Consider the following 25,024-nt stretch of genomic DNA (forward strand, 5'->3'; position numbering starts at 1 on the left):
TTTTTTTACTTATTAAGACAATTAAAAATCTTGTCAGAAGATATTAAAAGCCAATTAAAAAAACTGTGAATATGTTTCGTAATTTTTTTAATGGCTTCCACCGCGTCTTTTCTGAATGTTAAGCCTAAAGTGAGTTTAAATTCAAGGTAAACTAAGTAAAGAATAGTTTCGTCGGCGTTTCAAACAGCGCTGCTTTATTTGGTTTTATTTTGAAAGGAACAACAGGAAGCCGTTGCTTCCCGCCGTGTCGCCTTGACGCCGCCTTGTTGTCTCCCACACTAACTAACCATCATCAGTCGGCTGTTCAAACAGGAGACATGGGACTGTGGAGTCACCGAGGAGGGGGAAACTCTTCTCAGAGATTCACCACAGCAGCTCAAACCCGAGGAGGGAAATCATTCACACGGAAAACGGAGCTTTTTCATTTTTCACCTGAAGTTACAGTTTTCGCTCTATAAAGGACCGGAAGTGAAGAACTTAAATGACAACTGAAGTTATCCGTGCTTTTTTGATACCTAGGGCAAAGTGCCACACCTTCGAGTAGCACAACAGGTATGTCCACACAACATTTGGTGACTGTAGCTTCTCTTTGTGGGTTGGTTAACATGAAAAACATTGGGTCAAATACACTTCTGAAGCGGCTAAGAAGTGTTTTACAGCGGGTTTAAAGAAGTGATAACAGCAGCTTCGACGGTTACTCACAACAGGTGGACGTTAGGAGTGACGTCAGCCATATGGTGGCTGAGCGATTTGATAAACAAACCCTTATTTATTAAAAATAAAACGATAAAACAAACTATTTAGTGGTTAATGCCATATAAAAAAGCGTGATTTAGTGAATTCATGGACAAAATTCAAAAACATAAGCTTAAATATGAGAAACAAAGCGAGGTGTAAGATAAAAGAGATGTGAGTGAACACCTGCTGCACCTGTTGCGCTGCATTAGCAAACAGTGTACACAGTTGATACGCCAATGTAGGCATATGAATAAGAGATAAGAGTCGATTTGCAAATTATTTGAATAATTAGAGATCCAGTATCTGATGACTGTGTAATATTGACGTTATGATATTAATATAACTTGGGTATATATTAAACTTTACAATAACAGAATTGCAGTTAACCTTATTTGTAGTTATTTGAAGTGTTTTTATGGACGTTTTTTGTCATTTAATAGGATAAAACAACCAGCATCTATATACCCAGAAACAACCAGGGCTAGTAAAACATGGAGGAAAAACTTTTTAAAAATATAAATTAATATATAACATAAATACATATGTTTTAGAATATCAAACGTTTAGTATTTGAAAAGTATCAACACATCCCTCATTTCAACAAGTTTTCCTCTTTTTTAAACATACATATCAATATTGTTTGACTATTGTTATTTCTGCCTAAGTTATTTTTTCTTCAGAAAAAAAATATTTATTTACAATATTTTTATAACTATTTTTAAACTTTTGTTCAGATAATCTGTATTACATTTCTTTTACTTTGGAAATCATGTTACGAGGCTAGCAAAATAGTAACATAAATGTGATTTTTTAAAAGAAATATAATGTAAACATTTTAAGAAAGACATCTTGATGTGTTATACTGGTTTATCTCTTTACTCTGACAACCTAATAGTTTTAATGTTTTTTATTTATTTATTTATTTTCTATATACAGTATGACTGAAAACATTCAGACACTGTAGACTTCATTGAGTTGTAGACTATATAAAATAATTTACGGATGTTGTTTGCACTAACGGCGATCAAATGTTTCTTGTATTGAGTCACGAGGCCTTTTGTTAACTCTTTCCATACTGGAAATTCTAAACTCAACCTTTATTTAGTTGATTAAGGCAAAGAGACAAGCCTTCAGCCTCTTCTAAACAGCAACATCGTGACCACCTGCCAGTCAAATCTGACATGCCCTTATATGGGCAAAACTTGTAGGTTTATTAACTTTGAAAAAAGGACAAGTTATAAAAAAAGGTGGAGGTGAAGAAATGAGCAAATCAGGCAAAAAAAATTCTTTTAACCAGGTTGTAAACATGTTAATTTTTGCTGTAAATAATACCTTTTTTGAATGGGTGGATATGGTTCTTAGTGTTTCATCAGCTAGCCTCTAGTGGACACTCAAAGAACTGCAGTTTTCTTAAACTTTCCTACACAGGCGTCAGATTTTTAGACCAAAGGTTTCTACTTTTTTTAAATTATTATCTTTTTTTTATATATATTGGTCTAATCGGTAACATACTTCTTATGTTAATTTTCACGCCATTTTTAAGCAAAAATTCGTAACTTCTATGTAATTCATCTACACTCTTACAACTCAAAGGTAATGAGTCATTATGAGTGAAAGAGTGTCAAATTTTTGCGACCGTGTTGTTTTGTACTGAAAAGTTTGGCTTCTTTTTCCAGAAGTGCTTGAAATTATAAAAGCATATATATTCTCACTCATAGTTTGTATATGTAAAAAGTCCCCTTTGTCTGTAACACTTCCCACATGTTCAGGCAGAGTTAATAAGTGAGCAGAGAGGTTGGTATTGGGAACATTTGTTCTTTGCTGGGATGGAGTGAAGAACAGGAGTGGTCTTGGATCAATTTGGCAGAACTCATGTACATGTCCTTGAGCTATGTTTGCACATCCAACACACACAGACTCAGTGAACCCTGGTTACACCTAAAACTTCAGCCCTGTCGTGTTCACAGCAGCTTTCCTACGTCAATGAGTGTCAGTAACCTCTGTGATGGATCTCTGACCTGTTTTTCTAGCTGCGGGCGGGTCAGCTTCACAAAACACCTGTCAGTGGATTAACTCAGGATGCTAAGCAGCAGTGTGCTAAACCCTTTTTTCTTTTTCACTTTAAAGGCAAAGTCCGCCTATTTTCCAGCCTATTGGATAAAACAAGCATTCAAAATGTATGCAAATCTTATTTGCCGTAGGTCTAGTTTGCTTTGGATCCGGGTCTGCATGACTTGACTCAAACAGGATGTAAACACGAGCAAAACAAATGCGGCTGTTGACATAATGATGGAGAGAATTAGTTTTGTAAATAAAGCGACATGTTGTTGTGTAACGGCAGAGAACTCTACATTAAATATCTTTGAGTTTAGTATATGGAAGTGCAGTGTAGCCCAAAACATGTGATCAAAGTAAAATAAGTTAATGCCTGAGTTCCCAAACATCAGGGGACAAATTTGCACTTTGTTATTATTGGTAAATCTGTTAAATCAAAGCAAAGACATGCTCCATTTTTCACTTATGACTTGGTAATGAATTTACTTGAGATCCCTCTCAAGAACGAAAACAAAGGTCGGTCCAGTTTTCAGAAATAAAGAGAGATTTTATTTTCTGTCTGTTTTATGTTTAGAGTATCCACAACAAGGTGTGATACTTTAAACTGTTTGAAGACAGTCTGTTAAACTGACACCATTGATATATTTATCGGATCAAAGAAGCAATAAGATAAAATTCAAGATCGTAAAGACAGTGAAGACAGTTGCATGTGATTTCAAACACACTGACAAAGTGTTAAGTTAATCTAAGCATATCAAATAGTAACCCACCATGTTGTATTGTATCTGGTCTCATCGTAACACAACCAATCTGATAATTTTTTATCACATTGCATCACTGAGTATCACAGTGTACCGTATACTGCCGTATCATACTGTACCGTACTATAGTATCATACTGTACCGTACTGTAGTATCTAGGGATGGGTACCTTTCACATTTGAAACAGTACGGTACAGATGCCTGGTACGGGGCAATCGGTATCGGTAGTCAATGGTACCAATTTTCGGTACTTTTTGTGTTTAAGTGGTAAAAAACATCATTTTTTTATAATAAAATGTATTTTTAAAATTTTATTTATATATATTCTTCAATATATAACCTTGTAATGCTGTGTTCACGTCCAGCATGGAAAATCTACCTATCAAAGTACCGAAGTTGGTACCCATTCCTAGCATTATCATACCGTACCGTAGTATCGTACTGTACCGTACCATACCGCATCGTATCGTACCGTAGCGTACTGTATCCTACTGTAGTATTGTAATGTACCGTACCATATCGTACTGAACCGTACCGTACTGTAGTATCTTACTGTATCGTACCGTAGTATTGTACCGCACCATATATATATATGTATGTATATGTATATGTATATGTATATTTTATTTAAATTTGACATATTTATTCTTCAATATATAACCTTGTAATGCTGTGTTTAGGTCAAGCATGGAAAATCTACATATCAAAGTACCAAATTCGGTACCCATTCCTAGTTGTATCGTACTGTACAGTAGTATCATACTGTACTGTACTGTATCGTACTGTACCGTAGCATTGTACTGTACCGTACCGTATCGTACTGTACCATACTGTACCGTACCATAGTATCATACTGTATCGTATCTCATAACTTAACTTCACATAACATAACTTAATGTGTTATATCCTGTAACATTTCATCATATGGTATAATATGGCATCATATTGTATCTTATCTTAACAGATCGTGTTATGATGTAAGAGAATGCACAGATCAAAGATTTATATGTTGGGAGAACACTTTTCCATGTTGACACCAAGTATTGCTGTGTTTTTTACTGGAAGATATCTGCAGCTTTTCATCGATTCAAAACAAGACTCGTTAGTTACAGGCTGGAAATCAGCGGGACATATTGAGGAAGTGACTTTCTTTAAAGGAGCACTTGGTTTCTGATTTAAAGGCTTAACGTCTGTAGCTTTTAGAGGAATAACTGGATAAAAATGTGTAAAGACAGACAACTTTGGGTCATCTGAATCATAATGATTAATGCGAGAAGGCAGTTTTCTTTCTCCTCTTTCTGTATTCACCACTGTATCTGCCTCCTATCTTATTAAAAGAGCACTCTCCTCAGGCTGTTGTTTACCTGTTCAAGTGCAATTCAGAGCTCGTGGGTCTGGAGGATCATGGGAGGAAAACAGCAGTCTGTCTGTTTACTCTGCGAACACTGGGAGGGGGATATTGATAAGTGAGGGCTGCTGGGTAAAAAGGAGGAAACAGATCCCTTTTTTTTCCGACTGCTGCCCAAGGCTATCATATTAAAACACACACAGGCTTTATGATGTAATCAGATGTTTTTTATTGGATCTGCTGATCAATGGCAGGAGAGGAAGAAGGAAACAGAAAATCTGGGAAAAGGAAAATAAGTTAAGAAAAGGTGAATAGTTCCTTATATGCTCTCACCAAATCCCAGCTGGTGTATTCAAATCAGCTCATTTGAGGTCAGGAAGTCGAAAACGTGCCGGTCAAACAAATGAAAAAGTTATGAAAAGTCATTCAGAAGTGATTTGAATTCAGAATAAAAGCATGAGAGCAAATACTTTAAAACAGTAATGTCACATAGATGAGTTCAAATGTTAAGAAAAATGTGGTGAAACAAACTGTAGATGGAGGGAAAGATAACAAAGCAGTGACGGCACAAACAGCAAACTGTAGGACGGACGTCGGACCAGTTAGCCCACTTTCCTCCTCCCCACACCTCACACAGAACATGATCTGTCCCCACACACACAACACCAAAACGCTGGCTGATCCTCAACAGGTGTCAGGATGTAAGTTATGACTGTATAGTATAACACACAGCTTACATAAGATGACTTATCTATCAGATAATAGCGCTCAAATACGCCAGGAGGCATCAGCTCCGAGTGAACGTTAGTTAAAGCCAGGAACTCTTGATCTTTTTCACCGATATTATTCAGGCACTGTTTTGGTTGTTGCACCCGTATTTGGTTTTATGAGGCTGGTATGTGCAGTGTTTAGACCAGAAACTCAAACCCACACTCAAATCAAAAATGGTTGGGTAAATTTTATGAGGGACAGTGTGGTTAATGATGTGTTGTTGTGTTTAGAGTTGATATGATGGGATAAAGATCAAATGAGTACAGTTCGTTTTTAAAGGCACCGTGAGAACTTAGGGAGTGATCTCGTCAATGTCTCACTTTTTTTAAGTTCAGGTATCAGCGCCAAAATGTGTCATTTTATAAATAATATTTCTGAAAATCCGTGGTCAGATCAGAACATCAAGGAAGAGCACCAATCCTCTACGTTGTGTGTCCCTTTCAAAGTCTGTTTCAAGGTTGGTAAAGTTTAGAAGTGAAAAGCAAGTTCTGTTCTTTGCTGATGCTCTCCCTGCCTTAGCTTTGTTATAAGAGTTGTGTATTGCCTGCCTCAGGCGTTTCACTTCTATGAATTTGCCTGTTTGTAAAGATCTGTTCTTTCCTGATGCTCTCCCTTCCTTGGCTATTAACATATGCACATGGAAGACAGAAGAGCTGTGCTCTGCCCGCCTTAGGTGTTTGCGTTCCACATAGGTCCAGGAAAGGGAAGGGTACCACTAAGGCCCAAGTCTAAACTATATCCTGGGAGTCTTTGTTGATGCTCTTCCTGCCTTTGCTTCTTTTTGTCATGCAAATAAAAGAGAGAGTAGGTGTGCTCTCCTCACCTCAGGCTTTGTTATGTCTTCACATGGAAGACAGACGAGTTGTGCTCTGTCTGCCTGAGGCGTTTCACTTTTATAAATGTACCTGTTCATAATCATGATACTGCCACGTTTAGCAGAAAGAATTAAGATCTGTTCTTTCCTGATGTTCTCCCTTCCTTGGCTATTCATGAATGCACATGGAAAACAGAAGAGTTGTGCTCTGCCCGCCTTAGGTGTTGGCATTCCACATAGGACCATGGATGGACAGGGTACCACTCCAAACTTTATTCCTGGTGGTCTTTGCTGATGCTCTTCCTGCCTTTGCTTCTTTTTTATGCAAATAAAAGAGAAAGGAGGTGTGTTCTTTCCACCTCAGGCTTTGGCCTTCCATGTAATTACTATGGCATATAAAAGGGCAGGGAGCTCCCAAAACAGAGCCACACTGACAAATTTGATTAAACAGTAAAAATCTATGTAGTTAAAATTATGTAGTTGAGTTATTTGGTCCTTTGTTGGCATTTTTTTTTAATTTCCAAGACAAATAAATATATTCAAGAGCTGTTGCTTTTTAAAGCAGAGACTTATTATAATTATAAACCCCAAAGTTACTCTATTTTATCTTTAAATAAAATTCCATGTTCAACTCTCCACAGACTGTTTCCCCAGGATGATTTATTTAAAACTACGTCCCCCAGGATGAGATTTTTCCCTCTTAGTGATTGTTTTAAAATGCCTCTGACTGCTGCTTCTCCAGGTTTGCCCTGGATTTCAATCCGCTCCACATTTAAGGGACACTCCAAAGCAATCTCACTTTTATTGCACCTATTTCTCCAAGATGAAATGTTTCAATTTCCTCTGAGGAAAACTTGAAAAAAATTGGACCTCGGCCAAAGCTTCCCAGAGCTGAAATCTCTCGCTCTTCAGTAATCGTCCTCAGATCTTCCCCCTCGTAAAAAAAAAAAAAAAAAACAGGAGCAATATATAAGATATTGAACGGCTCAGGCAGGAGATAAAGCTCTGTTATTGCCAGCCAACAATGGTCAATATGTGAATGAATGATAGTGATTTGATGCTCAGATTGAATCCCTGATCACATTATGACTTTGGAGAGTCTCCAGGGAAACAACATGATTGGTTAGTTTGATGTTGGGATGTCAGTCTGAGGGATCTGCTGCGACTCCTGCCGGGGGCTTCAGCGACAGAGGGGAGATCCTTGTTACAGGCAGGGCTGTTAAACTCTTAGTTCTTGCCAGACATTTGACATCTTTAATATATGTCAGGTTTATCAGGCTTTCTAATCTATGGCACCAGGATATCAAACCTAATCATATCAAGTTTGAATATTTGGTGTCAAGTCCAGAGGTTCCCAAACTTTTCAGCCTGTGACCCCTGAAATAGTGGTGCCAGAGACTGGTGACCAACCATACCAATTTTTGGTACTTTTTTGTTCATGTGGTCAAAAATATCAATTGGTTTAATTAAAAAAAAACATTATTTTTTAATTTAACGTTTTTATTCTTCAACATATAACCTTGCAATGCTGTGTTCATGTCCAGTATGGAAAATCACCTACTCTTCCATCCCTAGCAATTGGTGACATCACTAGTTGATGAATCTCATTCAAAGAAAACGATAAACGTTAAACTAACAAAACAGAAAGTCCTGATACATTATTTGTTGGAAGAGACACTTTTTCTGTTTTCATCTGAAGCAAACATGGGTCAAGACTGAAAGCTGCTTAATAACACTGTGTCTAAAAAGTCACATGACACTTGCATGAGACAGATGCAGGATTTGCGCAATCTGTGACATCACTAATTTGTGAATCTCATTTGAAGAAAATGAAAATAGAAAGTTTGGCTCTGTTATTTGTTGGTAGGGACATTTTTGCCTGTTTTCATCTTTTACATTTGTGGTTTAATCATGTGGCCAAATTTCACACTTCAAATACTGAAACACACGTTTGTAGCATAGTGGCACATCATTAGCTGTGTTTTTATTTTTTTATAATGGAACTTTTTTTGTTTGTTTTGTTTTTGGCCTCTTTTTTTTAATTCTTATAAAAATCTGAATGTAAAGAGTTTTGAAAACATTTTATCTTTATGGGATGTTCAGCACTCCTCCTTCAGTGTTTTTAAGAAAAATAACAATACTATGAAAACTGAATTTTGAGCAGAGTGTTGGCCTTGTTGTGAAATGTGACACGTTCTCTGTCAGCTTTCTTTTCTGATAAAATCAAATTATCTTTCAATGCAACTTTTTTTTTCTACCCCAAAAATGATGGCATCATTCTGTTTTGTTGCGTGTAATAAGGTCATCTTGGGATGAACTCTGGTGCTGCTCTGTCCGGGGACTGACCCCCACAGGACAGCTGACACGAGTTTCCTGCCATAGATTTGGTTGAACTCATTGCCGGGTGCACATGAATTAATCATAAAACACAAAGTAGCGATGGGAATTCAGAGTTGTTTACCACACGAGCATGCAGTGTCCTGATTGTTCCACCTCTCTGCGTGTATCTTTGGCTGTTTACTCTGCAAACACACTGTGGCAAAGATGACAAACGCACGTAGACTCACTGGGGCCAGAACACACATCAGCCTGCACATTACTCATGTTTGCTCTGTCATTTTCTTCCCACAGAGTTTTCTGCCCAGTTGTCTTTGACTTTTAACGTCTTTTACTGATCAGTGCTGTGATGTCATCAGGTAGTTACTCATAGTCCCTCGGAGCGGCGAAAGCGCCATGTCATATCCACCCCGCAGGACGTGTTTCTGCCGGGCCTGAGGACGCATACGCTTGCAATCACACCATCAGTCAGCCCACAGACACTTTTTGCCTTGCAAATCTGCAGCCCAGCTCCATGCCGGTGCAGGCCTACTTTTTCCGACGCCGTCAGCCAACCATGAGCCTGCCAGTCAAAAGATGTGACCTCAATAAATGACAGAAGTCAGCACGACTAAACGGATCAAGACCTTACTTTTCCTTCGTATAATGAGGTTTCTACTCTTTGATTCTACTTTAATTATTAATTAAAAAAAAAACTTTGTCCGTAACCCTGTAATAGTCTAACTTTTATGTTTTTTTATTCATAATCCACAATTTAAAATAAAACTGCCAGCACCAAAATTAAGCCTTTGCTGGTTCTCACCATGCCTTGGCTCTTTATGCAGATGTAGAGGACAGATGTGCTCTGCCTGCCTCAGGCTGTCATTCTACTAAGGCATGTAGAAGACACATGCCTAAAACTTTTAGTCTTTCTCAATAAAGACAAAAAAAAGGGTATAAACTTCTATACATAGTAAAAATCTAGTTAATTATTATCGAAACGAGAAGTTTTTTTGCATTTATAAAATTGAACATGTGATGTCTTAGATTTAAAAAAATTTAAAAAATTCATCAAAATTCAAAATTGGCAAATTAAAAAAAAAAAAAAGAAATTTTAAAAATGTGTAAAATAATTGCTATTTTTTTTTTTAATAAAAAAATTGGTAGATTTAAGAAAATTCAAAATTTGCAAACTTTCAAAAAAACTAAATTTAAAAAATGTGTGAAAAAATTGCATAATTTTTGAAATTCAAAAAAAGCCAGAAAGATGTAAATTTGCACACAAAAAAAAATCAAAAAATATGCTGAATATTCAACAAATTTTGAAAACAGACATGTTTTAGAGCATCTGGCTGTAATAAGCACTGAATATAGCTTGGTACTAAAATACAGTAAAAATCAGGCTTACACAGTTTGCCTGTTTCAAGCAATAATCCTACAAAACCATTAATTAATACATTACTTTGTAGATTTAGATCCTGTAAAAATTTGTCTTGGACAAATAAAAGTAGTGTTGAGAAGAAACTCAAAAAAAAAAAAAAACTATTGAATGGGAAACGGTGTCTTTTTCCCTCAAAAAATACTACCAATTCCAACCACAGGTGTCACTGTTATCACACTAAATGGATAGTCCTCACAACGCCATTTACTCAAACTTATCAACTCTTTTATATAGTGAACACAAACATTTTTAGACAATGTTTCATAACACTGCGGCATCCTCACTGGATAGTTTTTGTGTCCTGTTTTATGAAACATAACTTTGTTTTCCAGAGTTTTTTTGAGCTTCCTGAGTCCTCATGATTTTACACATGAGAGGAAAAAGTCATGAGAAAGACTTCAGGCGTAGGTGACGCTTGTTGTCTTCCTGATAGCATCAGACTTTATGTAACAACAAGTGGCTCAAACGTGACCAGTAGTTAAAGCTCTTACAGCTATTTTCTTCGTGGCTGGATGTGCCAAAGGTTTAAAGAGTAGAAAGATCACATGAGATTGTTTTTGAGGAGAAGACAGGAGAGCCATCAAAGACAACTCCACTGCTTCTGAGATTTGATTTCTGTGACTGGCTCACCGAACAAGACGACCTGAAGGGGATAATTAGACGCTTTGGGATCTCTCAGACATATTTTGCTGCTTTTTCACCAATGCTATGTTCTGCCTTTAAAAAAAATGTGGATGGCCGTTAGGACTGTGATAACCGAAGACTCAGCGGACTCGTTTTTGAGCTGCGTGTTTTATTATCAGCTCTAAAATGAGAAGTACAGCACATAAAGAATGGATCACTTGGTCCCATGTGCAGTGTTCAGAGAAATCCCAGAAGTAAAACCTCTCTCAGACTCATGCTACAGCTCCTGCTCTGCCTGAAGTCCCAGAGAATAACTGAAGCCTCTTTCATCAGAGTCGACTGGACTAACTGTGTCTTAAATATTGCAAGAATTAACATATAAGAGTGGGGAAAGAGAATCAATGACTTTTCAGATTCATTTTCAAATATAATCCATCGTTTTCAAAGAGAGGAAACCAACTAAAAACACACATATGCTCTTCCTGCCCTGCTTCCTCCTGTTTTTCTCTTCTGGATATGTCCGAGCTCTTGATGCTTTATTTATTTATTTTTTTTTTCAAGTGTTTAGTTTACGTTTTGAAACGTGAGGCAGATGCAATAAGATTTATCTTTCTTCTCCTTTTCACTTATTTTAGATTTTTTTCCTTTATATTTATATTGATATTGCATGTATATAGCTTTTTTATATAACAACATGAATGAAATAAAGATCAACAATACAATTATGAAACACTATACTATTTAAAGAAAAGGACAAAGAAAAAACCTTGTTTTTGCTTTTCTGGGTTACAAAGAGACATTTTTATGATTTACATTGATTTTCATAACCACCCAAAACTTTTTCATAGGAGATTTTACTAAAAATATAATTGTGGTTGTGGACAAAAATAATATATTTTTGTCACTACTCGTTGAATCTTATTTAAAGAAAATGATGCACCTTAAACTAACGAAACAATCAGTCCTGATCTGTTTTTTTTCTGGTGGGATGATTTTGTATGTTTTCTACTTTTGGAATTATGGTTGAATCATGTGGCCAAGTTTCAAAATATGACCCTCTTTCAATGTTTTGTAAAGATCCCCAAAAAATAAAAATTAAGAAAAAAAAGAGACAAAAAAAGTTTGCTTTTCTTGGTTACAAAAGGGACATTTTTATGATTTAAAGTGAGTTTAATAACCATCCAAAACTCCTTTGTAGGAGCGTTTACTAAAAATATAAAGGGGGTTGTGGAACTTAAAGAGGGGGTATTGTTTTATTTTATTTTTTTAAAGTCACTGCAGCAGCTTTATGTAGTAAACAGGTTAAAAAAATAAATATGTTTTTGTCACTAGTTGATGAGTCTCATTAAAAAAAATATGATGCACCTTAAACTAATTAAACAAAAATTCCTGATGTGTTATTCGCTGGTGGGGACAATTTGTATGTTTTCTACTTTTGGAATTGTGGTTCAATCATGTGGTCAAAATTTGACCCTCTTTCAATATTTTGTAAAGATTCCAAAAAAAATAAAAAACAGAGAAAAAAAAAGACAAAAATTGTTTGCTTTTCTGGGTTATATAGGGACATTTTTATGATTTAAAGTGAGTTTCATAACCATCCCAAACTTCTTCTTCAGAGATTTTACTGAAAATATAAAGGGGGCTGTGGAAATTAAAGAGGGGGTATTGCTTTTTGCTTTTTTTTTAAGTCACTGTAGAAGTTCTACGTGATATACAAGTAAAAAATAAATATATTTTTGTCACTAGTTTGAAAAAATGGTCCACCTAAAACCAACGAAACAATCAGTCCTGATCTGCTATTTGCTGGTGGAGACAATTTTGTACGTTTTCTACTTTTAGATGTGTGGTTCAATCATCAAAAATTTGACATTTTGAATATTTTGTAAAGTTACCAAAAAAACAATTAGGAGAAAAAATATATATATTATTTTCTGCTGCTCTATTATTTCAGAAAACCCCTATTCCAGCCTTTAGCTGGAACACTTTTTTTTAGATTCTGGCCCTTTAAGGCCCTATACCCCACAAAACCCCTTCCCTCTGATTGGCCAGCCTTTTGGAGAGCAATCAGGGGCGGAGCTGTAGTCAGACCTTGGTGTTTGAGGCCACTGTACCTTCTACGTATCATTAAAATCTTGGGAAGATCTTAAGCTACTTTTTGAAATAGACCATTTTGTTCAAATTCAAGGATTTCTACAACACATGAATAAGTAGTAGTTTAAAAATATGCACATGTAGTGTTTATCATACCCCCTCTTTAAATTTTGTAATACCCCTCTTTAAATGCATTGTTTATTTCTGCTAAAGTGTCGTAAAACCTCACAAAAGCCCCAAATATTTATCAAAAAATAGTTATTTTGTTTATAAAATAATAAAATAGTTGTTTGATAACTTACTGAAAAGAAAGTTAGCTCATTTAAAATTCTCTTCAAAGTTTCAGCTCAAGGTAAAGGTAACCTCAGGTCAGAGAGTTAAGGTTAAGAATAGGGACATTTTTCCTCCTCTGGGCACACATCCTTCTTCTTACTCCACAAAGCGATTGTGTGTCCTTTGTCGCTCTCTTTCTCCTCATCTCACAGACAAACCCATTCAAGACTCAGTGATTAATTATTTACCTGGGCAATGAAATGCCAAAGCCAAGAGAAACACACCACCAGGAGAGAAAAGGTCACACACACACCGAGCAGTGATGGATGGCAATAACATCTTTATCGGAGCTCCAGGCAGACACAGTTTTCATCCTGGTGTCCAAACAGCAGAGAGAGACCAAGGGCAAAGCAAAAGCTTGACTGATGAGCTCAAATCTTCAGGAGAAGCCCTCATTTAAAAACCACTCACATGTCAGAGGTGCTGAACCCCCAATCGATAAGACTCGGACTCTGACAAAGTGTGTGTTTGGGTTGTTGTACTGTCCGCGGCGTCAACTCTAACCTTTCCTTGATGAGCGTCTCATCAGCGCTGATGGGCAAATTTCACGCCTTGAAAATGATGTGTGCATGTTGTTGAAGAGGTTTGGTTATTTCTCAGTTTTGTGTTTTGTAGCAAAGTGTTTCTGTGATAAAAGTTTAATTTCTCCCTTGATGCTTCGTCTGCAGGTCCACGACACAGCCGGCCAAATGGGGTGCCAGTGCTGCAGGATGATAAAGAGGTGAGACGTGTGTCCGACTCCTCAGCTGTAAACACCTTTGTACAACTTTTTTTCTTTCACAGAATTGTGTTTTTTTTATTTTTTTTTTTAGCTTTTGCTCGAGCGTTTGACTTTAATTGAATAAGAAAGAAGACAGTGGATAGAGCAGGAAATAAATGTGTTAAAAAGGCCACAGGTTGGGTCACCTGCACTAGGTTAAACTTCATGGAGCATGACCTTAAATACTAGGCTATCTGTGCTCCACAGAAGCTACATTGCTAATCAGTATGATGCTAATAGAAGCTAAGACTTAGCTGCATTGTTTACCAATATAATGCCAACAGAAAAAAAATGTTCGGGCACGACTTTTCAACTACCTAATACTTTAACAAAATGATGCTTAAAAAAATAAAGTTTTAGCCATATTCTTTACCACAAAGATGCTAACAGAAGTTAACAATTTAGCTACATTGTTTAACAATATGTTGCTAACAAAAAATAATGTAAAAGCCTGATTGTTTATCAAAAACATATGCTAAATGAAACTAATATTTAAACCACATTGTTTAGCAATATGATGCTAACAGAAGCAACAGTTTTAGCTGTATTTTCTAAAGCTAAAGTGCTGATAGAAGCAGCAGTTTTAGATAGACTGTTTAACTATATGATGCTATCAGAAACTTATGTAAAAACCAAATTGTTCGTCAAAATAAGATGCTAATGCTTGCCACATTGCCAAAATGATGTAAAAGCTAACAATTTAGCCACAGTGTTTACCAATGTGGTGCTTAAAGATTTTAATGTTTGCTAATATGATATTGAAGCTATCTTTTAAGCTTCATGGTTTTACGATTATGGTGTTTATGAAAACTAAAGTTTAATCCATATTTGTTTTAGCAAATAGATGCTAAGAGGAGCTAACAATTTAGCTACATTGTTTAACAATATGATGCTAACAAAAACTAGTGTAAAGCCAGATTGTTTATCAATATGATGCTAATTAAACTAATAATTAAGCCATATTGTTTAGCAATATTAAGCTAATAGAAGCAACATTTTTAGCTAGATTGTTTAATAATATGAAGCTATCAGAAACTTTTAGCCACATTGTTTGTCAATATAATGCTAAAAGATGCTAATGCTTGCCGCATTGTTTGCTTATATGATGTTGAAGCTAATATTCTTATTATTTTATTCTAATATTTTCACGATTATGATGCTTAAGAAAAACTAAAGTCTTGGCTATATTGTCAACCAAAAAGATGCTAACAGGATCTGACAATTTAGCATCACTGTTTAACAGTATGATGCTAACAGAAACTAATATAAGAGTCAGATTGTTTATCAGAAATTATGCTAATCGAAACTAATATTCACGCTACATTGTTAAGCAATATGATGCTAACAAAAGCGTCTGTTTAGCCACATTTTTTTCCCAATATGATGCTTAAAGATGCTAATTCTTGCCACATTGTTTGCTAATATTATGTTGAAGCTAATGTTTTAGCCACGCTGTTTACTAATTCAATGCTATGGGAAACGAACATTTAGCCACACTGTTTATTAAATTAATGCTTACAGAAGCTAATTCTTAATCATGTTGCTTACCGTTCGCTAACTGCAAATAAAGTTATAGCCACATTGTTTGTTAACATGGTGACAAAAGAAATTACCATTATCTATTGATATGATGTAAATTGAAACCAACATCTTAGCTTATTTGTTTAAAAACACAATTGTTACAGAAAACTATCATTTTAGCCAATTGTTGACCAATATGATGCTAATGGAAATGAATGTTATAGCTATTTTGTTAAACAGTGCTAACAGAAGCAATAGTATTGGCCAAATTGATACCAATATGATGCTAACAGAAGCTAAAGATTTTGTCACATTGTTTACTAAGATGATGCTAATGGAAACTAATGTTTATAGTAATAATTAACTCTACAAAACAGGTTAACTGTTGTTTAGGGTTTCAGCCAATTAGAATCAAGCATCTTACACAACCTGAAGATAAGTAACACAAGCCTGGTGATAAATTTGTGTGTTTTTCTTTTGTATCCTTTCTTTCCTATCATATACAACAGTGTGCTACTGTCTCCTCAATGAGAATCTCTGACAGTAGATTTCTTATCTGCGGCTCCACACGGCCCGTTTAAAGGTTTCTTTCCCTCAGAATGATTTCCTGTCTTCTTTCATGCAGATAGTGAGAGCTCCATTTATAATACGTCTGCACTCTGAGCCTCGCGCGGGCTCTTTGTACAAACTGGGAGTCGATATGCCAATAACCATCACCCTTGGTTACTGTATTTCTTTGCAGCACTGTCTATTCATTAAAAGCCAACACGGTGTCGCTGTCAGGGCTCAACGTGGCCCTTCTCTCCGAGGTGAGACAGGAGCCAGAACCAAGCCCAGGAAAGAGACTCTGGTTGTAGATTAATGAAAGGGCTGCTGGGACTCACATACCAGAGCTGTAATCCCCCACCCTACACCTTTTTTTTTTTTCTTTCACATGTTAGAGACACACATGTGAATGCTTGTGACACACACAGACACACAAACACACATACCTTCCCTAATTGTCAGGAGTGTCACATTTCTGGGCTTAGTGGTGTTGTGGGTATGGCAGGGTGGGCCCGTGGGTCACTGGGTCAACAGAGAGGTTTTGATATCCACAGTGTTGAAACGACACGTTCACAGCAACAAGAATTTTAACATATGTTCTGATATTTATAAAACAGGTGGAAACAATATTCAGCTTTTTCCTGTTTGTCTTTCAAGTCTTAAAGAGACCAAGCAATGAAATTTTAACTTAATTATGGCATTCATTTATTCTTGATACCTAGTATCTGATTGGTCGCCTCGAAATCCTGGGCTATGATTGGCTAATTCCCTAGTGCTGATTAAAAAAATACTCAGGGTGTGTTTAACAAGTTAGACAAGGCTTTCTCTTTATGTTTAACACCTTATTTTGTTTTTTTCATGCCTTCAAATGTGAATTTGGTCAATGACTTCCAATTTTTAAAGAGGGGTATTGTGATTTTTTTAAAGCAGGGGTATCATGCTTTTTTTCTTAAAGCAAGGGTATAGTACTTTTTCTAAGCGGGGTTATTGAGCTTTTTTTTAAGCAGGGGTATAGTCCTTTTTCTGAACAGGGGTATTGAGCTTTTTTTTTAAAGCAAGGGTATAGTCCTTTTTCTACACAGGGGTATTGAGCTTTTCTTAAAGCAAGGGTATAGTCCTTTTTCTGAACAGGGGTATTGAGTTTTTTCTTAAAGCGAGGGAATAGATTTTTTTCTAAGGGGGGATATTGAACTATTTCTTAAAGCGAGGGTATAGTCTTTAAGAAAAACGGGGGTATTATGCTTTTTCTTAAAGCAAGGGTATAGTCCTTTTTCTAAGCAGGGGTAATGAACTTTTTTTAAAGAGGGGATATAATCCTTTTTCTAAGTGGAGGTATTGATATTTTTCTTAAAGAGGGGGTATAGTCCTTTTTCTAAGCAGGGGTAGGGCTTTTTCTTAAAGCAAGGATATAGTCCTTTTTCTAAGTGGGGGTATTGAACTATTTCTTAAAGCAGGGGTATAATCCTTTTTCTAAGTGGGGGTATTGAGTTTTTTTTTTCTTAATTTTTATTTATGTCTTTATGTAGCCCAAAAAAACTATTTTTTCCCACACTAGTGTTCTACAAGAATTATTTCAGCTTATCTTTAAGTGCTGTCTCTTTAAGGTTCCAAGCTCCAAAAAACCCCTTTCCTCTGATTGGCCATTCTTTTGGAGACCCATTCAGTGCAGAGCTAGGGGGGACCTTCGTGTTAGAGGCCCCTGATCCTTTTATTGTCAGAGGCAGATTCAGGGATTTCCATGATACGATTGAAAATCAGCATTTTTAGTCTGAACATTTGGCATTATAACTTTACACCCTTGTTTAAAACACGGGAAATAAAAATACTCCCTCTTTAAAACAGAAACAGGGTGTAAACCAGAGAGGGAATCCCTGCAGAGCGAAAAAACAGGAACCCCACAGAATCAACTCCATGGACTTTGATGCAAAAAAACCTATTTTGGAATTTAAATCAGAGCTTAGCACTGCAGAGCGACGGCTTTTCTCACTCACAAAAATGCTCCTTTTTATTCAACACTCCCCAAATTTTAACATTTCACTTCCTTTCATCTCCATCCTACAGCAACAAGTCTAAGCCTCGCTTCTGAAACAGCTTCCTGATAGAAAAATGGGCCTCCTGTGGATGTTGAAAATATGGTTTCATTTTCAGTTTTGTCCACCTTTATGAGTCACTGACCTTTAAGATGAAGAGAAAAAAAACAGCATGTCTGAATCTGGCGGCTCTGAGAGCTCAGATTTCACCTTGGCAGCTGGGACACAGTGCCAGCGCTGCCCAGGAGTGAAAGAAATGGAAAACATTCATTTTCTCAGGTTTCCTCTGAGTGGAGAGACAGAGGGTGAGAGTGAGCTGCTCCAGTCAGACGCTGAGATTGTGGCTATAAATGTGTAGGCGGGCGCTGTTTGTCTGCTTCCCCGAATAAATCAATACATCTGAAAGTTATCCGCTGAAGTCTGAGCGTCGCGGAGTCGAGCTAGAAGAGGGTGGAAAAAATAGAAAACAAGAGAGGACAAGTTGAAGTGAGAGTAAGACAATAGATGGAAAAAAAGCTGGAGGGAAGCCGCTGGAATCAAGGAGAAGTCAAGTGCAAAGAGATCGTAGATTAGTGACTACAGGAGGAAGACGAGGAGGAGGAGGATGGTGTGGAGGCTCCTGGAGAGGTGCAGGCTGGAGGAGAAAACAAATGCAAGGGAAGAGGAGACAGGTGATATAAACACGAGGCTCTCGCAGCAGGAGACGTCTGACAGCCTGTTACTCCTCCTGCAAAATAAAAGCCCCCCTGCCAACGCTCCTAATGCACGACGAGGTGTGAGACGGAGAGCGTCTGATCCTGCAGAAAATCCTCCAAAGTGAAGAATCGACCCAACATGACAGCTAACAAAACCTCTTTAAGCTACATGAGCTCTGATTAGACCCAGACTTCTGCTGACCTCTGTCACACTTTAAGGGAGAGAAACCTGTGACCTGTAATTTACATAATAAACGACTCTTTCAGCACAGACTCATCAGACAATGAGTTAAGAGAAATCAAGACATCTGTTCTTCAGTATCTGACTGATCATTAGACTGTTATCATGCAAGTAGCAGGTGAAAAATGTCCCGTCACTCATCGTAACGAGCCAAGCTCCACGGCAGAGCTGGAGCTCATTATTTTGTTATTTTCTCAACCAAATGTGAATAAATTTGATTTTATTATCTTATTTTTTCTTCTCAGAGAGCCTCAAACTCAAAACCAGCACCACATTAATCATTTTATGTTCTCTTCACTTCAACTTTCTGTTTCAGAGAAGTCGTAAAAAATCATACTTCAAACTTTTTGTCCTTAAAGGCACAATAAGGGATTTTTTTAATCATCTTGACAGGAAGTAATTTCATGCTGGAGCCTCTTTTTGACACATCAAGAGCAAAAGAAACCATATAAAAGATTTATTTATTCAGCTTATTTTTTATTTATTAATTAATTTATTTTTATTTATTTATTTATTTATTTATTTATTTATTTATTTATTTATTATATTTTTATTTATTTATTTATTTTTATTTTTTCATTTTTTTTGGGGGGGTGGGGGGGGTGGGGGTAATTTTTACCTTTGCATCATAGGTTGCTTTTTACCCAAAAGCATCAGGAACCATTTGGTTACAGGAACTACTGGTCAGTGAGTTCTTGTGGCCCACTGTTATCTGACCTTCTGTGAAGAAAAAAATTAAGAGTCAGTTAAAGAAAAGAAAAATAAAAAAAAGGAAAGTAGCATTGCATCACTGGACCAGTAGGGGGCAGTAAGAATGAGACAAGTGTGACACCACAGTTAGCCCTTTGAATGGAGAACTTGGCGTCCAGCAAGGACATGGGTTTCAAAAGCTAGCTAGCTACCTAGCTTAAAATTGGCGACTTCTAGGCCCCGTTTACACGATGTCTCATCCAGAAACGCAGTGAAAAAAATAACTGCATTTACACGGAAACGTCGAGAGACTGAAAATGTCGTAGTAAGCATGCCAGGCCTGCAGGTGGTGCTATAACTGTCTTGTCCAGAAGCAGCTTTTGGTAGATCTCCACTAAAGTAGAGTAAGGCTGATCATCAGGTGAATTGGGGAAAACAAAGAGCAGAGGCTTTCAAAAGTTTGCGTTTTAGGACGCTGTTTCCGTGTTAACACGAGGCTGAAACACAACAAAACTTTTGCGTTTTACCCTAAAACCATTGTTGTGTAAACGGTCCCTGAATCACAAGCACCTGTAACAAACGTCTTCAGATTATCAAGAAATAATCACTCAATAAGGATAAAACCAAAAGAGGATATGTTCCCAAGGACTCCTTTGTGTGCCAACTGCTTTTGTTTTTGTAAAAAGGATATCCACTAGGCATGGGCGAGTGCCGATACCAGGTATCCGTATCAGGCCGATACCAGTCTTTTTTCAAGATATTGGTACCCGTAAAGGCTGCCAATACCATCAAGGCAAGAAAATGTTACGTCAAACACCACGGCAAATGTGCGTCAGGTCCTGTTCAGGCAATATTAATGAACCAAGGAGAGTTAAGAGTTAAACTGTTTTATTTTGGACTCCAGTTTTCTTTAAAAATTACTTAAACTCTGACGGTTGTTAGTTCCATTGTATTCTTTTAATATTATTTCTTTAATATTCATTTTGAAAAAAACAAATAGGTAAACTCAAAGAGAGTTGTTGGTGTTTTTACTGTGCTGCCTTTGATCAAAATGATCCGTCACCCTTAATTTTGATTTTATGTATCAAAAGTACTACTGGTTTTGGTATCAGTGAGTACTTAAGAGGGAGTACCTGTACTGGTATGGGTCTGAAAAGTGTAGTATCAAATTTCCCTAATATCCACTGACACGTTCAGCTGACAGTTCTTGATCTCCATGAGCAGGAGCTTTTCAGGGGGGGAGATGAACTATCATGGAGCAACATTGAGCCTGTTTTCGAGTCTAGTTCCTGCGTTTGAAATTCACATAGTTCCCCAGAAGGACCGTAGTTCCTGGGGAAGGTTTCTGCAGTTGAAACATGCAGAGCTCCTCAAAGTGTCTGTAGAAAGTTCCTGTCATCAAAGTAACACCAAGGACTGTTAATATTAGGCATGAAGAGATTGCTTTTTGGGGGGTTTTTTTTCAAGCTATTTTTGGGGGGCTTTTGTGCCTTCATTTGGAAGAAACAGGGTGAGAGTGGAAAGGAGGCCACAGGTCCACAGGTTAGACTTGAACCTGGGCTACCTTCACGAGGATGAACCTCGTAGAGCGCAACTTAAACCACTGGGCCATCTGCACTCAAAGATTGCCTTTTTAAGAAAAAGAAAAAGAAAAACATCACATCTACTGTACTTCTTAGTCCACAGGGGGCGCCAAAATCAATAAAAAATTGATTGAAAATAAATCTTATTGCCAGATGTGTGCAGCTATTGGTGTAAACTGTAAGTAACCTCCGTCCGTCTGCCCCACAGCTACATCTACGACCCCTCTGATGCGGTGGACGGGAGGAAGTCTGACTCTCAGGCCAGCTCGCTGTACCACCCCCACCGCCCCTCGAGTGGAGGCTCAGACAGCGACAACAACAAACAGAAGCAGGGAATCCACAACCTGGGCTACAGCAAGTCCAGCGACAGCACGCTGAAGCTGGAGGCGGACAACAACCAAGTCAACCACAGGCTGCACGCCGCACCGTCATCGGCGAAGGACAGACAGGGGAGCGCACCACCCACAGAGGTGTACATCATTCAACCAGAGTCAAGATGGGTGATACAGGACAGAGGCCCGAGCCAGGTCCCTGTTTACCCAGACATTCAGGAGTACGAGAACCAGAGGGGGTACAGTGAGCCGGGACGACAGGCGACGAGGAACGGCTGGGACAGCTCCATCACAATCGACAGCGAGATCCAATCAGCAGACGAGGGCTTGGGAGGGACGCCGGAGTATCCCTGCGACACAGGAGACGAGGGGAGCGTCCTGTCCGTGGACATCCACACCAGCACCACCAGCCTCTCCTCGGTGGACACCCGGGACGAGCGCAGACCGCCAAAGACGCACGACGTCTCCACCATGGAGAGCGGGATCTCCGTGATGAAGAGCGAGGACGAGGACGGGGAGGAGTGCGTGGACAGCATTACGGACTCAATGGTGGCCGAGGCGCTCGCTGCTTTGGAGGCCGCGACGGCCGGGGAGGACTGCGAGTGAAACACGAGACTCATGAAGGAAAAAAACTTTGTTTACAAAGGAACAGATTTATTTTTGAATTTGTCGATTCTGTCCACGGGGGCAGAACACAGAGTCCGCTTTGTGAAGGAGGCGACTTTTCTCCAGAGCTGCAGGGTTTTAAAGAAGCCACAAATGAAGAGACACGATTATGTTGACTGTGAAAATCACCGTTAGCCAAATTAGCCTGCTAGCTTGTTTTAATCTGGTGCATTTAACACTCCAAAGTCCATAAAGTGCTTTATGTACTTATCATCGCTTTGCCATGTGTATCATGTACATCTAAACTACTTAATCATCACTGTGGGTTGATGCTAAGCTAACTGCTAGCAGAGTCGGTAATGTCATGCCATAGCTTGCTGTTTCTTTCACTCTTGTTTTACCTAAAAGAAAGGTCAAAGCATATTTTGTTACCGTCTCTTCGTGTCATCTTTTGATTGAAGATGATCTCAGCTTTACGTCAGGAAGTTTTCCGTACTGTGCCTTTAAATTTGATCACTGTGACACCCCTGTCTTATGCCACGGCATATCAGAAAAGCTATGCACACACAAACTCTTTACTGGAGGACTGACTACAAAATATTTCACTTTTTACATCCTTCTCTTGATCCAAGCTTGAAAACTCCCTCAAAGGTCAAAGCCTTCAGCGTAAACCACACAGGGGCCATCACTTCACACCCAGAAACAAATGTTTTCTGTTCATAGGTCAGGTTTCGTGTTTCTTGTCTGGTCTGTGACATTAGTTCAATCCGCAGCTTGCTCTTGTCTCTAATAATGAACTAATTGAGGCCACACTTCCTGGAAATGAAGATTTGGCTCTTTGAAGAGTGTTTTAATGCTAAATAAGCTGCTTTGCTACACAAAGTTTTACTGCGAATACTTCTCTAATGCTTTTATTTTTTTGCCTGCCAAATCATTTCTACTTAAAATATATTTGTATTGTGAAATAAAGGAATGTACTTTGAAATATGATGTATGTATTTATTTAATCAGATGGTAAAAAAAAAAAAATCAAGTGGTGGATTGCCAAACTCTGAGCTGAGAGTTTCGTAAATGAGGCAGTGAAAATCTTACTAATTTGTTTACACCAGGAAGAGGCAAAAGAGGAAAAGCGGCAAGCATGCCGGAAGTTAATCCCTTTGGATATCTTTGTCCTTGTTAAAAAAAAAAATCTCTTTCCATACTACAAAAATATCTCTGTCCATACAAAGAGGCAAAACTGAAAACGATCGCCTCTGAAGCCTGCAATGCCATGCCTGGCCTATAAGTGGCAGGTTAGCAAAATGTGAAAACCATAGAAGAAGAACACTATGAGCATGTGCAGTCAAAAACAGGAAGAAGAAGCAGTCAGTTGCTACAGTGACTTATTGCTATTTTTACAGTGTACTAGATCCAGAGTCAGTTATATGTTTTAAACATTTCAGGGTAAAAAAAAGCAGTTAAAAGTTGTGTAGAACTTAAAAAAAATAGCCTGCTGGAGGAAAACGTAGTTAATGACCAACAGGTAAGAAACATGGCTGGGCATTGTGTTTCCTCCTCACTCATGGTTACAAAATGCCATCACAAAAAAAGCAAGTAAAATCTTTCTAATGTGATGTTTGTGTCCAGCGTTAGCTCTGTTAGCCATTTCCATGAGTAGCATGATGCTACTCTGGTATTCTCTAGTATTCCTTCTGGTGCTAAGTTAGCACGGCTAGCTCGTCCATCTTAATGAAGATACATCTTGGAAAGTTGATGTCATAGTCGCCCTCGTCTCCTCCTCAGAGCTCAGGGAACACCTGTCCCAGCACTGGTTAGCATCAACATGCTACAGGTTGCTAATAGCTGTGTATACACTTGCAACCATGGTTACATGAAGGAAAACAAAGTAAAAACAACAATAGCCAACAAATGAATACAAAGATAATCAAAAAGAAAACATAAAAAAGAGAGAAAAAAATATATATATATATATATATATATATATATATATATATATATATATATATATATATATATATATATATATATATATATATATATATATATATATATATTAACAACAAAGGAAGAGATGCTGCAACAGGCAGCCTCAACAGCAGCAGCTATGGTAAGTTGTGAAAACCTTCATTACTAGTTTTCATTTATCTGTTGTGCTAGCAAGTTAGCATGCACCAATTAGCATGACCAACACAATGTAGCCAAGCTCGTTCTTGTTGCAGAACGAAAAACTGGAGAAAACAAGATTTGTGATGCCCTGATTGGGTACTTGTTGATGGAGTTAGCAACCAAATACTCTCATGTTTAAATACACGCTAATGCTAATAAAGCGGCTAAATTGTAGCAAAGATTTCCTGCTTCAAAAGCTTAAAACTAAATTTTGTTTCACTGTAGACTTCTTTCATTCATTACTTTTCTGTTTCCTTTCCTAACACTGTGTTAGCTTAGCTTAGCTTAACCTTAGCTTGTTTTGTTGTACTGGAAGTTAGCCGCTCATGTTATCCACAGTATTTCTTTTAAGTGTGAAAAGCTGAACTGACCTCAGAGATTGTGTCGTCCTACAGAAGCTTGTTTACGAGTTCCCCCCCTCCCTCCTCATAAACGAGTGTCATGTCTGAGGGACTCTGCTGTAGTTAGGGCCTCAGTGGGCAGCGCCCGGGGACTCGGCTAATGAACACCTCTGGGCTTTTTTTGGCCTGAGCCAGAAAGACACACACAAACACAGCACATT

At 37.8% G+C, this 25,024-nt stretch overlaps 1 protein-coding gene across 1 annotated transcript; it reads left to right on the forward strand.

The window, feature by feature from the left end:
* The first annotated feature begins 308 nt into the window (after positions 1 to 308).
* Positions 309 to 23,219, forward strand: LOC141784260 (uncharacterized). Its single transcript, XM_074662035.1, has 3 exons — positions 309 to 552; positions 13,961 to 14,013; positions 21,567 to 23,219. Exons 2-3 carry the CDS (start codon positions 13,982 to 13,984, stop codon positions 22,294 to 22,296), a joined length of 762 nt encoding a protein of 253 aa, XP_074518136.1. The 5' UTR covers positions 309 to 552; positions 13,961 to 13,981; the 3' UTR covers positions 22,297 to 23,219.
* Positions 23,220 to 25,024: the final 1,805 nt, after the last annotated feature.

The sequence above is a fragment of the Halichoeres trimaculatus genome, unplaced genomic scaffold (assembly GCF_033239565.1).
Source record: "Halichoeres trimaculatus isolate MK-OKI-2021-1 unplaced genomic scaffold, fHalTri1.1 fHalTri1_scaffold_22, whole genome shotgun sequence".
NCBI classification, from domain to species: Eukaryota; Metazoa; Chordata; class Actinopteri; order Labriformes; family Labridae; genus Halichoeres; species Halichoeres trimaculatus.

Bases quoted from the DNA above. Each gene is read 5' to 3' on its own strand.
- LOC141784260 (XM_074662035.1), top strand. From the start codon at position 13,982: ATGGGGTGCCAGTGCTGCAGGATGATAAAGAG. The intron at 14,014-21,566 runs GTGAGACGTGTG...TCTGCCCCACAG, and splicing joins TGCTGCAGGATGATAAAGAG to CTACATCTACGACCCCTCTG.